This window comes from Pholcus phalangioides, unplaced genomic scaffold, assembly GCF_987345545.1.
Source record: "Pholcus phalangioides strain wild (caught in Gottingen) unplaced genomic scaffold, Ppha-v1.0 ptg000011l_1, whole genome shotgun sequence".
Taxonomy (NCBI): Eukaryota; Metazoa; Arthropoda; class Arachnida; order Araneae; family Pholcidae; genus Pholcus; species Pholcus phalangioides.
In genome coordinates, this window is record NW_028301604.1 from 30,802,069 (window position 1) to 30,820,952 (window position 18,884).

At 36.8% G+C, this 18,884-nt stretch overlaps 1 protein-coding gene across 4 annotated transcripts in view; it reads left to right on the forward strand.

Annotated features, from left to right (window-relative positions):
* The window catches only part of LOC149080331 (phospholipase A-2-activating protein-like), a 312,878-nt gene that overhangs the window by 207,610 nt on the left and 86,384 nt on the right, over positions 1–18,884 (forward strand). For all 4 annotated transcript variants that reach the window (XM_089239466.1, XM_089239467.1, XM_089239468.1 and 1 more), the window contains exon 7: positions 14,874–15,096. In XM_089239466.1, coding sequence (XP_089095592.1) covers positions 14,874–15,096 — 223 coding nt within the window. The remainder of the gene's footprint in view (positions 1–14,873; positions 15,097–18,884) is intronic.

Below are 18,884 nucleotides of genomic sequence, written 5' to 3' on the forward strand. Positions count from 1 at the left end.
TTGATAGTTTGGACAAGCTCATTTTCATCTTTCAGCCAAATTTTGTATCTTCTAGTTCTCTGAGCATATTTGAGCATGATGCCCAATTTCTCTCTCATTTCTAACACTTCAATGATTGGTTATCTATTGCTATGCAAGCAAGACATCCAGAAATTCCTAGGTGTGATACAGGAAGTTTTATACCGCAATTTTCATTGCATATTCTGTTCCAAACATATGCAAACATTAAATCGATCGTGTAGTCCTCTGAAGTGCCGTATTAATGCATGGGCCCACCCAGGCATGGCCCGGGGGGCTCAAGAGAAAAAGGGTGTCACAAAAATGAGATCTAGTAAAATTTTTCTAGAATCTACCAGGTAGGGCCTCAGAAATACCACTTGGCCCGAGGCCCCATGATGCTCTTAAGACGACCCTGGCTTTCTGTATTTTAACATCACTTTGACTGGGTCTAACACTGTTGAATTATATCTTTCGCTAACACTATTCTGTTTAGATGTATATATTACTGCCAAAGCTTGAAGTGCAGCCAATTCCGGAATTGGCCACAGTCTGATTTTCAGAATTGATTCGGGCTTTAGCTTGCCAATTCAACAAGTGACTGGAGATCCCTAGCTAATGTTTGATGTGTTATGGTTTTGTTTAATTATGGTAGATGTTTAATGTGAGATGGTCAAATAGGTCCCAAATCCATTTTTTATTGCTAACGTTTGATACATGACTATATAAAGTACCTGTATTGGATTATCTTCATGTGACGAGTGAAAAGAAGAGAAATTGGAGAGAAAAACTGTTTATATAATAATAGACAAATTTTTTTTGTCAAATTTTGAAGAAAAAAATTATTATTGCATCGTGGCGGTGATATGATGGGTTGCAATAGCCAACGTGGACATAATTACCATGAAAAAATATGGCAAATATTGAGGACCTTGAATCATGCTTTTTCTTTTTGGACTTTGGCCAGGGATTTCCATCCACTTCGTGAACTGACTGGCCAGCCAAAGCCCAAAACTCGGACATTCGTGGGTCAATTTACAACGAAATTGGCTAATTCGCAAATTGGCCGATTTCTGCATACATATTCTATTCATACATATACTTTGGCAGTATATGTATTAATTTTCTCTGCATGAATACCCTGATTCTCTAAGAATTGACAAAATTCTGAATAACAGAACTTAAAATCGTTGTAAGTTTGAATATTAACAGTTTTGGTATTCAAAATAGTTGTGCTTGTTTTTGAAATCTGGTTAAAATATCAAGTATATCAGATTTCTTTTTCATAGGGTAAACCAATACTTTCTAGACTAGTCATCTGTTATTGTAGGGAAATACTTGTTTCCACCTTGCAATATAATTTTCATAGGATCACATACATTGCCGTCTTAAAGTATGGGCCCACCTAGGCATGGCCCAGAGGGCCTCAAGTGCATTAGGGGCCTCATGATAGACTTGGTGCTATGATTTTCAAGAGAAAGTATAGAAATTTATAAACAGCTAATTTCAGCTGATTGGGGGCCCCAGAATATCACTTTGCCTGAGGAGCCTCTGGTGCTGTTAAGACAGCCCTAATCATAAGCATCCATATGTAACAATTCTTCTGGTTTTGTAGATTGAACTTTACAAAGGGGTTCGAATGATATTGGTTTACTTTTAGCTAAGGCTGGTAAACCTTTCACACAATTAAATTTACTGGTATGAATTGTATGAATTAAATAGTTACAATTTTTTTACATCACCAAATGGTTCATGCCAATCTAAAATACCTTTGAAATCTGTTAAGTTATAAATCTTATCTTTGACCTTACAGTACAATAGATCTTTGGTTACGGGCTAGATTCCGTGGAACCACCCACCCATAAGTCTGTCATAAGTCTATCTTTGACCTTATGTGAAGTTCGTGATTTCTTGGCATAATGTTCAGGTTTGGAGAACCACAAACCAGGGTTGGTAAAAAAATGGTTTTTTGAAAAAGCCAAAAACCAGGTTTTTTTTTGGTTTAAATATCATTAACATTAAAAACAATAAAATTTCTGAAAAATCATTTAAACTTCTAATAATTAATTAAAATAAAATGCTTATTAATACAATTAACACTATTCCCATATTAATCAATCTGGAAATACACTGCTGGCCACCCAAATTGCAACACCAAGAAAGACAAGAGATATCGCAACAATATTTATTTTGTAGATAACATGTTGACCAAGCATCAAATGATTAAATTTATAGACTTCTGTGAAGTGTGGTTCTTGCCAAAATCAGTAGCCAGAGTAGCCGCCATTGTTGGAGATCACCGCTGCCACACGCCTCGGCATTGATTCAAAGAGACTTTGGATGTGTTCTTGGGGTACAGCAGACCAAGCAGCTTCCACGCGTTGCCAAAGTTGATCTGGTGTGGCAGCTGGGTATGTAATCTGGGTCAATCGTTGAGCAACCATGGACCACATGTTTTCTATCGGCGAAAGATCCGGAGAGCGAGCTGGCCAGGGAAGCAATTCAATCTGGCGATTGACGAAGAATCTTTGGACAATGCGTGCTACGTGTGGTCGCGCATTATCCTGTTGAAATATGGCTGTGGGCAAGCCCTGAAGGTAAGGAAGGACAACTGGCTCCAACACCTTGGAGATGTAGCGCTGGCTTTTTAAAGTACCAGCAATGCGTACTAGAGGAGTGCGAGAGTGATATCCAATACCACCCCATACCATAATACCCGGTGCAGGACCAGTGTGGCAGTGCATAACGCAGCTGTTCAGCATCCTCTCTCCACGGTGTCTCCAGACTCGAATCCGACCATCGTGGTGTTGCAGACAGAAGCGTGACTCGTCAGTAAAGACAATTTCATTCCATTGTGCCGTCCACATCCTTCTTTCATCGCACCATTGGCGGCGGAGACGTCTGTGGTTCTGCGTCAAGGGTAGACGAAGCAATGGACGTCTTGCGGACAGGCCACTCTGCTGTAAACAGCGTCGAATGGTACACGCAGACACTGGATGATGCGGTACAGACTGAATGTGCTGTGCTATGGTTCGTGATGTGGCTGAGCGATCCGTCACTGCCATACGCACAATACGCCTGTCATCACGTGAAGTGGTGCACTGAGGTGGATGCGATCGAACACGTCGGTCCGTCGTACCCTCCTGCATCCAACGATCACATATCCGCATTACAGTTGTTTGGTTTCGTCCAACACGACTACCGATTTCCCTGAAAGATAATCCACAATCTCGGTAGGCCACTATGCTTCCTCTGTCGAACTCGGATACTTGATCAAAAGATGATCGCTGTTTTCTACGAGGCATAATTGATCGTTTTTTTGAAAAAAACCACAAGAAAAACACAATTGCCGTACTTCAAATCGTCGAAATCTCCAAGCCTTAAATAGCGCTTTGAAGTGGCGCCACAGGCGCGCGTGATGTGTGTCTGCGCTGAAATTCTAACAATTTGCATATCTCACCTCCGCTAATGCATGTTGTAAATTTCATATTATTTGCATGCTTCCTTCAGGGTGTTGCATTTACGGTGGCCAGCAGTGTATTTCTTACATTTTAACAAAAACCAACTTTTGTAATTTAATTATTTTTTTGCTGAACTCAAATTACTGTGCGTTTGAAAATTGCTAATGTTACTATTAACCATATAATATATAAAGGGATGTTTCCTCCAGTTACTTTCATTATACTTAATTAGGAAGCTATTTTACAAAAACTGATAAAAATTAGGTGAATATAATGTATTTAATAAAGCATAAATACTGCATATTAATTAGCGATGATTTGCGATATACAGGGTGATTATATATATATAAAACTAGAGTTTCAATTTAAAGCACTATAAGAAGAGCCATTGTCAGAACGACTTGAAAATTTACATGAATATTTGTGAAGCAATGGAATTTTATATGGCAAAGGGGGAAAAATACTTAAAAATAGAAAATTAATGAGACACTACTCATCAAACTCAAATTTGCTTGCAGAATGGGAACGATGGCCATTCAAGGCAAGTGATAGTAGAACTTAGTTAGCATTGCACGATTTCATAATTCATGGGAACATCACAAAAAAATGAAGTAATTGAACAAATCACTACAACTTAAAAAATATTAATTATATTGTCCATCGTATATAATCTTGCAATGAGGTGAAAGCACAAAAATACTTGTTCAACAACAGATCAGACTATGTCATTGTCATGATGTGGATGTGCTTGCACATCACCAATGTTTTGCAATCCAACCTCTGTTCATGAGATTTTGAGATATCCCCCCCCCTCTTCAGCCAGAAGTTGCAAGGGTTAAGGCAATACTTTCTAGAGCAGAAAGCCTTCACCCACGATATTTTGGATGCTGTGACGTCATCACGCTCTGGCCTGTTTTTCCCCCATCTGTAGCTGTTTGTCCCTGATCGCTATATTGATAGCCGTTAGCACACACATGCTCGCAGTTTTTTAACAATAAATTTCTAGTTTAAAACTTTAATTTTATTCATTTCTTGGCAAGGCAATAAACAATATTGTTGCCCAAGTCCTTTAAAAAGAATAGTTGAAAAAACGACAGCTAATCCGGCCACCAGCAAGCTTCAGTGAAGGAAGTATAAGCCTATTTGTGCATCTCCATATAAAATCACACAGGTGAGTTCATTTTCTACTATTACAATGAAATGCATTGATGAATATTCTGTAATGTTATAACAATCATTGTTAATCTCATAATCGCAATTTTCATAAACTCGGTGCTATACATAGGGATAGGGCTTTATTAATTTAATTGATAATATTGGTGCTGTGCTATTTGAATCATTTTTTAATGTTATCCTTCAACGTAAGAAATTTTTAACGAATAATCAGTTGGAAGGAATTTAGAAATAATTACAGAAAATATATTTCATGCCCCCCTCACATCCTGGAGCCTGGCTTCTATGATAAAATTTTTAGTGGATCCCACTCTAGTATTTCTCATTGGGAGCCTTTGATGGAACTTCAAATAATTACGTGAAAGAGGAAATATTTTATTTCATGCCCCCCCTCTTCCTGAAACTGGGTCCCTTGGTAAGATCTGTGGAGATCTTGGTAAGACTGCTGGGGTCAAAGTAATAAAAATCCCAAATTTTTTTGTTATGATTTCAACTAAATATTCGCAAATTTGGAAATAAACTAAATAAAATAAAAAATATGGCAAAACTAAAGCCGAGATGAATGGTCCATTCAAGATTCAGAAAAAAATCACTCCAGTAATTTCTCCAGATTCTGATGTAGTTCTGACCAAAAAAAAAATTGGAAAGTTCAATGGTTGTGACATAAAAGTATTTGTTGGATGCATGGCCCTCACAAGGGGTGGGCTGAAAGGCTCCAGCCCTAGGGCCTGGGACAATTTTCACAATTTTTTGGTTTTTCACACTATAAATTCATCATAAAGGGTCCCTTGAAAGTCTGGTCGGGGGCCATGTTTTCAAGAAATTCCACAGATAAACATTAGTCTGAACTCTGATGAAAATGAATTGGAGAACTCTGGTAATCTCACTGAAAAATTTAATGAATCTACCGAAGACACTGCAAAATGTCAAAATCAGGAAGATGACGTTATTCCACATTTAAATATTAGTGAGCCAATTTCTACTAATAGTTCCAAAAGACAAATAATTCTTAAGACTTTTTCTCTCTCACGTTTATTTGGTTCCATCTGTTTATCAAAATTATTAGTTCCTATTCAATATGGATAATTTAATTGGATATATCCCATAGTCAGTAGTTATTTGTTTTGTATTGTATCAATGTATGTACATATCAAATTTCATTAAAATCTGTACAGTAGTTCTAGAGATAATCGACCAAGTCTGCAAATTCTCTTAATTTCTTACACCAGTGTATGTCTCCCAGTTATATGACTTTCGTATTTATGAGACATTTGATTTTAGGTCACGATTCATTCATATACCTTTCAACGTTAAAATATTTAACGCCCCACGTCGTGTGTAACTTATGGAAACAGTTCCAGGATACCAAGGCAAGGTCGTCCAAGAGCCACGACGGTCAGAGAAGATCGCCATTTGTCGATTATAGCAAGGAGTAACAGGAGTGCTACAGCTTCTCAGCTCTCTCCTGACTTGTATGCAGCCACAGGAACCCGTGTATCAAGGGTGACTGTTTCCAAAAGACTTCATGAGAGAGGGTTGTTTGCAAGAAGACCTGCTGTTTGCGTCCCGCTCACTTCTACGGACAGGAGAATCCGTTTATCATAGTGCAGAGAGCATAGAGATTGGAGTATGGATCAATGGGCGACCGTTCTCTTCACTGATGAGTCCCAGTTTAGCCTAAGCACCGATTCTCGCCATACGTTGATATGGAGAGAACCAGGGACCCACTACCTACCCTCCAATGTCCGCGAAATCGACCATTATGGCGGAGGAGGTTTAATGGTCTGGGCAGGCAGGCATCATGTTGGATGGCCGCACACCTCTCCGTGTATTTGAAAGAGGCACTGTGACTGGTGTGAGGTACAGGGAAAAATCAATTTCTGCCACTTGGCAAAAACAGCACGGTTTTTTCCATCTATGACAAAACCTTGCCAACCCTGGTTTATACAAGGTTTGTTCAAAAAGTATCAAACCTATATTCACAAAAAATACTTGTGTGTTCAGATACAACAATCTTTTCAATAATCTCCTTTACAGTAGCACCTTTAAGCCCCATTCACATGTGCAATAAAACATCCCGGGAAGTTCCCGGTACAGGGTCTTGAAGCCCTATGTTCGCCTTTTCAGGGGTGCAGTTGGCACTGAGTTCATTTTAATGGACGATAACGCGAGGCCACATAGAGCTCTTCTGCTCGATGATTTTCTAGAGAGTGAGGTAATTCGCCGGATGGATTGGCCAGCCAGATCTCCAGACCTTAACCCTATAGAGCATGTGTGGGACGCTCTGGGGAGGGCAGTTGCAAATCGCAACCCCCCTCCGGGAACTATCCAGGGAATGAAAACAGCGTTGCTGAACGAGTGGGACCAATTGCCACAGGAAATGATAAACTGCTTTATTTCAAGTATGAAATCACGCTGCGAGACCTGTATATCTGTAAGAGGGGACCATACCCCCTATTAACCCATTTTTTTGTTTATGAGGTTGTTCAAGTCTTACGTCATCATCGATGGGGGGGAGGGGGTTTCCAATTTGCTGACTTTTGATGACAAGGGGGAGGGGGGTTTGGATAATGCTTACGTCATCAACCACCCCTTATGAAAATATGAGTTGGATTCAGAGAGGCAGAGCTGATGACGAAATTTTGCTGACAACGGGGAGGGGGGGTTCGGGGGTTTTGCTGACTTTTGCTGACTAGGGGGGGGGGTCAAAAATAGCTAAAAATGTGCTCACGTAGTACTTGAACAACCCCTATTCTGCAACTGTTGTTTCATACCTTCCGACTCCAAAGAGTGTTACGCACGATCATGCGTGTGTATTACAATTATTGAATGATTATTTATTTTGTATTGTATCAATGTATGTACATATCAAATTTCATTAAAATCGGTACAGTAGTTCTAGAGATAATCGACCAAATCTGCAAATTCTCTTAATTTCTTACACCAGTGTATTTTACCTGTCTTGAACATATATGGGTCGTTGCTTCATATAATGTAATTCTCAAAATTTATCCACGTGTGGATGTTATTGACTTTATAGTTGTATATAGCCATCGCAACTGATAATTACATTAATAAAAAAATAGTGGGTTTGTCCATTAGTCTCCATATAAATTTCCGTGTCCATTCTCGTCCTTCAGAATACAGGGCCAGACCATTTTTTCCCCGATAGTGCATCTGATTAAAAATATCAGAAAAGCTGGCTGTATTAAAGAATGTTTTTTTTCTCACATAGTTTTGCCCTCCTCCGCCTATAAATTTTTGAGGTTCATGTTTTGCCCTTCTTGAACATGGATCATAAGTTGCATAATACAATTCTCAAAATTAATCTACGTTTGTCAATGATGGGTACAGAAAGTGCATTTTGAAAAAAAAGCCTATTCGAAGTATAAGCCTATTTGTGCATCTCCATATAAAATCACACAGGTGAGTTCATTTTCTACTATTACAATGAAATGCATTGATGAATATTCTGTAATGTTATAACAATCATTGTTAATCTCATAATCGCAATTTTCATAAACTCGGTGCTATACATAGGGATAGGGCTTTATTAATTTAATTGATAATATTGGTGCTGTGCTATTTGAATCATTTTTTAATGTTATCCTTCAACGTAAGAAATTTTTAACGAATAATCAGTTGGAAGGAATTTAGAAATAATTACAGAAAATATATTTCATGCCCCCCTCACATCCTGGAGCCTGGCTTCTATGATAAAATTTTTAGTGGATCCCACTCTAGTATTTCTCATTGGGAGCCTTTGATGGAACTTCAAATAATTACGTGAAAGAGGAAATATTTTATTTCATGCCCCCCTCTTCCTGAAACTGGGTCCCTTGGTAAGATCTGTGGAGATCTTGGTAAGACTGCTAGGGTCAAAGTAATAAAAATCCCAAATTTTTTTGTTATGATTTCAACTAAATATTCACAAATTTGGAAATAAACTAAATAAAATAAAAAATATGGCAAAACTAAAGCCGAGATGAATGGTCCATTCAAGATTCAGAAAAAAATCACTCCAGTAATTTCTCCAGATTCTGATGTAGTTCTGACCAAAAAAAAAATTGGAAAGTTCAATGGTTGTGACATAAAAGTATTTGTTGGATGCATGGCCCTCACAAGGGGTGGGCTGAAAGGCTTCAGCCCTAGGGCCTGGGACAATTTTCAAAATTTTTTGGTTTTTCACACTATAAATTCATCATAAAGGGTCCCTTGAAAGTCTGGTCGGGGGCCCACAAAAGATCCCAGCCTAGGGGTCCTACTCCAGGATGTGGGGGCCATGGTTGGATGTTTTCAAGAAATTCCACAGATAAACATTAGTCTGAACTCTGATGAAAATGAAGTGGAGATTTCTGGTAATCTCACTGAAAAATTTAATGAATCTACCGAAGACACTGCAAAATGTCAAAATCAGGAAGATGACGTTATTCCACATTTAAATATTAGTGAGCCAATTTCTACTAATAGTTCCAAAAGACAAATAATTCTTAAGACTTTTTCTCTCCCACGTTTATTTGGTTCCATCTGTTTATCAAAATTATTAGTTCCTATTCAATATGGATAAATTAATTGGATATATCCAGTATTTTTACAATAGTCTTTTCCCGGCTGAAATATCTCCTTAAGTTTTCATAGTTATTAATTTGTAACTTTTATGTTGAGAATCAGAAATAATATAATACCTTGTTTCACTAGTGGAGAGCTGCAAACTTCCATTGGTGCTGAATGTATTGTTTTGTTTATCACACAATAGGCATTGTTGACATATTAGGGTAACCTTGCCAGTTTCCCCGTATTGTTTTTTTTTGTTGCCATTCCAAAATACTGACATGTGATAATTAATTGTTGTATATGATTATGCAAATTAGAAATGATGACATAGTTTTACCTATTTCACGATGGAAAATATATGGATTGGGTGAAAAACAAACCAGTTTCTCATGTATAAATACTGATCGCAAGAGGAGCACGATCAAATTTCTTTATTTTAAGTTATTTTGTACTAACCTCTTACTTACTAAAACGATTTGTTTTGCTGTTGGTAAGAAGTTCTAACTTGTAATATGTAAGATAATATCTAACCCGTGCCTGGGCACTCACGTATTTGATTCTGGCTGAAATACGTTTTAAATATTGCTCCCCTGAGATTCTGTTTTATTTCAGAGGATGAAAAGAGACTGGTTCGAATGCTGATCTGATAAGATTGTTGACTTGTCATCGACTTCATCAATGCTGGATAACTGGATAATCCTCTCTCCCTCTATGATGTTTGGATGAGTTCACTGGTGCTGCATCGATGCTTCTCGTACTTCATGGACAGTTCCATCCTCTGATAACTTCAGTTCAGCTGACAACTTTGTGACATCAGAATAAAGTGTATTCATCTCTTCTCTGATCATGCAAAACTTGAATGGGTATGCGGAATTAACTTCCATGATAAGGTGATGTCAACTAAAGTCATGGACTACCCGACAGTTTGGTGAGATCTTGGACTTTTGTCACGAAGTAGACCGAAATAATCTAAATGCAATCTAGTTTCTGAAACTAATCTTAAAATTGAAGCATGTTTGTTTAAGAAAGACTAGTCTAAAATTTGTGATTCTTGTGTGATGCCAATAAATACCTTGTTGTGGAAAACCAATTCCTGTGTCAAGTCCTTTTGCTGTGTGATAATTGAGATAAAATTAACAATCCGGGAATGCAACTGGGGTTTGTTGCATCTCAATACATTACACACACATGCGTTCACTAAACCGCATCACCAATTTCAACTTGATGCAAGAACATCAGCTTTTTCCAATACATTGCGCAAACACATTCGCTAAATTGGCATCACTAATTTCAACTCAGTGTAATAACGCTGAATTTCTCTGATACATCACACAAGTGCATTTGCTAAATCAGCATAGTGATGTTAGACATTGGAATTAATGATACGTTGCTGTGTTCAAAATCTGGATATCGATGCAGGACCTTACACATTGGTGGTGTATTATAAATCGATACATCCCCAGTCCTAGTTTCCAGGAGAAAGGAACTCCCGGAAAAGTGTGATTTATTACATAAAATTTAGCAATGAAATTCTGGAAAAAAGTTGTATGTGAAGATAAATATACCCTGTGTATCATTTTGGCTGAAAAAAAATTGAACAAAATGAATTATTTCTTCACAGAAAAAAAATGAAAATTGGAAAAAATAGATTTAATTACATTTATATTTTTAATAATTTTTTGAGTATCAAAACCGCAAAAATATCTTGAAAATTTCAAAAAATGAATTCTAGGGTATGAGAGGGATTGTAGTGCGTTCTTATCTGTATAGATGGCGCACCCTCCTCACGCTCCTGGTGATTGAAAAAAAAGAAAGTCAGTTTAAATTGTACCACAGATTTGTATAAACATGTCTTCCTCCTCGTTATATTTCTTTTGTATATATTAAATTGTCAAGTTTTGATTGGGTTTTATCTTGTCACTACAAGCATCGGATCACTGAAAATTATGAAGTTGTGTCCCTCTAAAATGTGCTTGAAATGCATAACTGCGGAATATATTGCTAAGAGTTCTCGGTCATATGTACTGTACTTTTTTCAGTCAAACTGAGCTTGCGTGAAAAAATGAAATAATGGGATGTGAAACATCTGCTACAGTGAAAACGAAAGGAAAGTCCCTCCTTAGTCCAAGATTCAGAATTAAATTTTTGTTGCCAAATGTTTGGATTTCGGATCCATTTGCAGCATATGGTGAGAGTTTGTGAGGTTTTGTTAAGTTAGTCAGGCATTTTAGAAAACAACTGAATGATCTGCCAGTGTCAGTTAGAAATCGGAAATCTGTATTACGTCAATGACAAATAGGCGACTGTGAAGAAAGCTTTCGTCAGCTGTCTCCGAAACAGACGAGCCCACTAGTTTTTTTGAAACTGACATGAAGGAATACATTTATGAGCTTTTTCTCCAAACTGCTCATGATACCAGCAAAGCCTTCCATTTTTCAAAGTATCACTGAATTTATTTCGGTTACGAGATAGATGATTTTGCGGTTATCGCAAACAATCTCAAGTCTTTCAAATGATTGCCGTAGTAAAGCAATTTTGTTTTTCAAATCATCAAGCTCTGAAGTGCGAGACACTGCTGAAGTATTAGGTGACACATGAGAAACCTCACAGATTTTCTCAACTATTTTCGTTAATCCAATTAATGGTTCACTAGACGCTTGTAATATTTGCTGGGATTGCAAAGGCAATCGCTACATCCAGAGATATTTCAAAATGTCACTTTCCATTTTACCCTCAGCCAATGTCTGCATTTTGTGTAGAAGCTGGGACAGGCGTTTTTTTGCCTGGTTGAAGCTCTTGGAGTAACATCTGCAATTTGGAAGATTCCGATTGTTGAAACTGCTCGAGCACGCAAGTTTTGAGAGTCTCGTACATCTGCTGTTGAGGAGGATTGCGAACGATATTAGAAACATAGTTCAAAACTTTTCGATCAAGAGCTCTTACAACGGCATGAAATTGTTTCATCTGCGGTTATGCCTGCCGTTTTGAATTGTGACTCAATGTGAAGAAACCAAATCTCTGGATTTGTTTCCCAGGGCTCGAAGGCAACATGTGAAACTTCAGCTGATGAGATAGGTTGATCCATGATAAATGCAAGTATGGAGACTAGCAAAATAAAGTATGGAGTGGCAAATCGAGAATTGAAATTTTATTCCTCGCTCCTTGAATTTCCATGAACATCCCTATATTGGGTAGAAATGAGTAGGTTTGGAAAAAAAATATCCAAAATACTAAGGAGATTAGAAAATATTCATCTTTTTGAAAATGTAATGTATCCATGGTGCCCCCAGTGTATAAGTTCGAAATCGGCATCGCATAAATACATGTTTACTTTTTGTTTTTTGTCTGTGCAGCAGTGGTCATTTGGTGCCGATCGTGATGTTGCCGGCTTGCAATCATATGTAAATGAATGCATGAATTCCATATGAATTTCCCCCATTGTTTACATTTCATTTCCATGGAAACGAAATGTAAACAACGGGGGAAATTCACTTTAAAATGTCCAAAATCAGATGCGTCGTATATATCACTAGTGATACAATGCTTGTAGTGACGAGATAAAACACAATAAAAACTTAACGATTTAACATATACAAAAGAATATAATGAGAAGGAAGAAACATGTTTATACAAATCGGTGGTACAATTTCAACTGACTTTCTATTTTACAATTGCGAGGAGGGTGCGCTATCCATCCAGATAAGAACGCACTACAGGATAATGGAAGAGTCCAGCTAAGGTTAAGAAAAATTCACAGAATTTTCTTTTTGGTATGAGGTTGACCAGCAGTTCTCAACCAGTGTTTCACTTCTTGTGCACTTCCCAGGGGCTGTGCAGCCGCTCGAGGAAAATAAAGTAGATCAATAAATTTGATAAATAAAAAAAAGAGACCTAAAAGCCATGTGAATTAACTTATATTAAAAAGGACTCCTTTAGGAGTCATACAAAACAGGAGTTGTTTGACTATTTATTTCCATAGGAATTATACACTGAAAAGGGTTCCACAAGTCAGAAAAGGTTGAGCGCCGCTGTGGCAGACAACCTGAATTTCCTTGTTCTGGAAGCATCTATTTCTTCCAGTACCATTTCAGAGCAAAACATCCTTCAAGATATTTTCTTGAAATTTACAAGAGTAAGAAGTATGAATCCATTTTTTTATCCACCATTTTAGTGATTCACAGAATTCGATTAATTTTCTTTATACTTCCAGGACAAGATGGAGTAAAATCCAAGACTTGACAAATAGTTTAGCATTTCTTACATTTTTTTTCTGGTCAACAGCCTGAACTTATTCAACTTTTTCTATTCCCGTATTTGTTCAAATTCAACAAATATAAGGGTGTGTCAAATGAAAATGGAACAATTATAATTTGGTTTAATTTTGTATGAGTGGTAAAACTTTGTGCAAAGATAGAGCGGAAGGTAAAGAAGCCAACCCCTACTATGGAATGGACTTGCCCTAGGTACGCACATGAAATCACATGGTATGTACTGGCAGTTGGTCGTTTTTCCATTTCCATCTGTGGAATGTTCTTGAGTAAAGGAGAGCAACGTAGAGTTATTTGCTTTTTAGCGGCAGAAGCTTTAGTTTTCGAAATGCTTCATCGAATAAAGGTAGTGTACAGAGAACATGCACTGTGTCATTGACTCGTATACATGGGCTGTCAGACCAGACACAGCCCGGGCTCTGTCCCTTCCGGAATATAAGCCCTTTACCTGTGTGGTTGGTATACATGGACTAGCACAAGGATTTCTGTGAGGAAATTTGTGAATGATAATACACGACCTGGTCAAAGTCACCTGATCATCACAGATACTTTGGTGAAAGAAGTCGGCCAGATATCAACCCAGACAGACGACGCACAATAATCAATAAGGGACACCAGCAAGAAGGTGGGCATGTTTCGGTTCCATTCATGTCATCGTTCCAGAGAAACTCCACTGCAGGAAAGTGAGTGAGTGCATGGTGGAAACACTTGTTCCAGTCCTGCACACAAGTCAATGACAGTGCTTGTTCACCATACACTTTATTTGTTTGCAGATGCATTTCACAAACTCAAACTTCTTCCACTAAAAAACTAATAACACCACACTGCTCTTCTTTACTTTACTTGCAAACATTCTACAGATGATGAATAAGAAACTGATAATTGCCTATTGGATGATAATGTTGGTCGACTGTCAACAGATCACGTGCTATCAAGCGACTACCTGGAGAAAGTCCATTCCACAGTAAGGATGGCCTTCCTTATCTCTCAGTCTGCCCATACACAGTTTCCCCACACTCGTACAGAAATAAATCAAATTGTAACAACTGTTTCTTTTTCATTTGATCCACCAGCTGTGTAAAATGTGTGAAAATAATTTTATAAGACTGTGATAAATATTATAAATCTGAATACACAGTGTTTGTCATAAATGGTTAACATTTTGGAATAACTACTAAATGAAGATTCAGTTGATCTGTTGATTAATTGATTCAAATTTTTTGATCAAGTAATCAAAAATGAATTTTCAGCATTAATTAAAAGTAATGTAGATTTGAATTTTAGGCATCTGGGCCTATATTCCTTTTTTTTTCATCTGCCATTTTTCTGGTGAAGTTTGTAATTTGATTCATTCTGAAAGGCATTTTCATTCGAAAAATTGTGTATAAATTCTGTTATCGTATTGTCTTTTTTATTTTAGGAATATGATTATGTATTCACTATTGATGTGGAAAAAGGAAATTATTTAAATCTTCCGTATAATGTCGGTGATGATCCTTGGATAATTGCTCAGAATTTCATTCATAAGCATGGCTTAAGGCAAGAGTTTCTACACGAGATTGTCGATTTCATAGTCACTAATTCTGATCAAAAAGCATCAAAGAAGTCGCAAATGCCCACAACGTATTCGGATCCATTTACTGGTGAGTTTTACTACACAGGGTATCTACTCTTATTGTTGCCCAAATGCAAATCCCTGATACTTGAAGGAAACTTTAAATTACAGAAAATTTTGAATGCTCTCGCCTATCATCATAGAAGAAATTCAAGTTATAAAAACTTGTTTGGTAAAATTAGATTATCTCAGATGTTCATAGAATCTGTTATTTATTTAATCTTTATTTACTCTAATTAATTAGATTATTTGTGTTGAAATTTTGTTTTCAATACGTCTGTCCAAAGAAAAAAAAAATTGTGCTCAACCTGGCAGTATAGAAGTAAGTAAGTAGTCTGTATGTTTGACCACAATTTTTTCTGCAAGATGATGAATTTATGTATGGTCTTTCAATACCGGATTTTAAAACTTCTAGGAGGGGGTAGGCCAGACCCAGACTTTTAACCAAAAGATAAAATTTGGATTTTCAAGAGGTTTACTACAGCTACTGGCTTCATTCATTGTGATTGTATTCATGCAAAAAAACATTGATATGATATTTGTAACATTACCCATAGACCCCTGGCAGAAAAGAGTCCAAGTCTAGTCATTTTTTATATACAAATTGTCTTGCCTTATGTGATATATGCACAGTTTGTAAATCTGATATTTTCATAATCTATATACTGGAAAAATGTACAATCTTGATCACATCGCTATTTTGTTTATTGTTGATGCCACTTTACAGTGTCAAAGTTTCTGTAAAATCAAATGTCATGTTCTGTTATGCAAATGTGTTTTAATATTTTTCCATTGGTTATGTTCCGATATGTATTTTCTGAGGTGGTCAGTTCCAGGAGTTTGACCGTGCCGTGCTTCCTTTTCAGGTATTAATACCTGGAGTTACAATCGCCGCAGCACATTCATTTCCATATTCATTTTGATAATACTTCACTTGAGGTAAAGTGATTGGCTCCACTCTGCAGTTGAGAGACAAAGCAGGTTAACTGGCCCGTGCTGGAACACCAGCAGAATCCTTGGGTTGTTTCCAGTAGCCTGAGTCTCTGGGATCTTTTTTAACCTACCATCTCTAATGCAATAAGGGTTAGTGGTGGCGACAGAACATAGAAATAATGAGAACATAATGCTCAAAGGGCAATATGTTACATAACCAAAGACATGTTATAGTATATATTAGTTTTAAGACATTAAATTAACATTCAGACAACTTACAGCATTAAACTGATGCCTCTATATTCTGTTGGGAGGAGTGTGCGCCGCCTTCCTGTCTTCATGAAGAGCTGTCCCTGCATTTGAGATAAGCTAATAATCATCGCATCATAATTTTGTATATCATTGTTAGAGGTCGGAAGTTCAGGCACTAAAAATGTTCAAAATAGGCAGGCAAAAAGGCACTAAAAATGACTAAAACAGACAGGCAAAAATGCACTGAAAAAAAGGCATAATTTATGGCAGGAAGGAAATATAATTAAAAACTAAGGTATTGAGGGGGTCCAAAAACTAGATGAAAAATTGGTTGCACATAATCCGTCTACTGTTTCAATTAGAGTTTATGATAACTGCATTATTATCAAAGTTAAATTGATTTTAACCCCAAAATTAAGTGTTTCAGGTCCCCAGGATTAGGTCAATTTCAGGGCTGCTATTACCAGATACAGAACCTGAAGAGAAAATGAGATGTGGGACTCCCTAGTTGGGAATAATTCTCGTTTATTTGATGTATTATTTACAATAACCATTATCATTTCTACAGTTGAAACACAACTACCTTGTTCTATTGTTGTAAATAAAAAAATATATATTAATATTACCACATATACCTGCACTACTACTTCAATCGCGGGGCCCTGCGTGGCCACATCTATCGCACATTCTTTGGGTGACTAGTCAATTTAATTAATTGAATACCAAATATGTATGTAAAATATTTAATAGCCATGGTGGTTTGCAGTGCATTTATGATGTAAAAAAATGAAATCAAAGCAACATGGGCCACAGAGCTTTGTCAGCTGCTACTCCATCTTGTGTGAGCTATGATGGTAGGCAACTGATGACCTCTTCTTATAGTTGTTGGTCAGCTATGCATGTAAAATGCACTCCAGTGTTTGAAACGAGACATTAATGTAAAGCACGTGGAGAAACAAATTTCTAATTTTTCTCAGTTTCTCTCATATATAGCTACGTTCATCTGAAACAAAATTCCTCACATTTAACACCATCCAATCAAAGCAAAGTCAATGCATGGCAACACAGAGTTCCTTATCTCTCAGATCACTCATTCGCATTTAAATGGGGGTTTAAGGGGCATGTGGGTGGGGGAAGGACTTCTGATGAAAATGAATACTGAGAGTTGGAAAAATATTTTAAAAACTAATTATTTTGTTATCAATGCTCAAAATATCCACGTTTTGCAGATTATGGTGTTGAAATTCAATTATAAACTTGAAACTATGCTAAAATAAGCATTTATGGCAGAAAAAGTTCATAAAAGGCATTTTTACAAAACAAGCTTGAAAATAGGCAAAAAAAGACATTTATGGCATTTTGCCTGAACTTCCGGGCTCTAATTATTGTATTTATGCATTTGACATTAGGGACAAGCGAGAACATAAGTCTTAACAGATTTCCACATGCCAGTCCAATATTCTTGAACTTTAAATCGTAGGTAGGTTTTATTAACACCCATGTGGACAGCGGTAGGGTGATTGTGTAGCTCATGTAGAAACTCTGATCTACAACTTTTGGAGATCAAATATCTTTTTTCCTCATCAAAAAATAAGAGAACATATCAGCAAATTCTTGTCTTTGTGCCTTCTCCATATGCAAAGCCTGAAATAACAATTTTAATGAAAGTACATAAACCAGATCAGTTTCTTTTGTTGACTCAAGGGCATTATATGACAGTGCATCTGAGTCCTGCATACCATTACCTCATCTAAATTCAAATATCAAAGTGAATTCTTGCAATATTAAAGCCCACCTAGCAAGTCTTCCCTTCAACCTTCATGTTTCAAGGAGCCATGTAAATGAGTTATGATTTGTCACTATTGTTACCTTTTGACCCAAAAACTAATTGCAGAACCTTTGACAGGCCCACACTACTGCAAGATTTTCTTGTTCGGTAACAGAATAATTAGTTTCTGCAGAATTCAACGTTTGACTGGCATAGGCCAATGGACGTTCACTGCCAGGCTCAACTTGATTTTAAATGCCCCCTCCCATAAAAGAACATAACATTAAATACTTCTGAGCAGTGGCGGCTCGTATTTGAATTTTATGGTGGTTCCAAAACAAAATTCCATTATAAAATACCAGTAGTCTATTTTCACAAAGATGATTTTTGTCATTTATTTACTCTAATTAATAAGATTATTTATTTGAAATTTTCTGTTCAATACGTCTGTCCAAGAAAAAAAAAACAATTTGCACTCAACCTGGCAGTATAGAAGTAAGTAGTAAGAGTTATAAGTAAATAGTCTGTATGCCTGACCATAATTTTTTTCTGCAAGATGCTGAATTTATACATGCTCTTTCAATAATAGATTTTAAAACTTGTAGGAGGGGTAGTGCACACCCAGACTTTTAATCAAAAAATAAACTTTGGATCTTCGAAAGCTTTTCTATAGCTACTAGCTTCGTTTATTGTGATCGTGTTCATCACAATAAAGTATGTATAATAATATGAGTGATAATAACCTCATTAAACATTTAAAATCAAAAGTTTATTTTTTTGGGTGAATATCCCTTGCATTGCAAAAAATGTACTGCCATCTATAGGTGCAAATATGTCAAGTATTTATCATTAGCAGAGCCGGA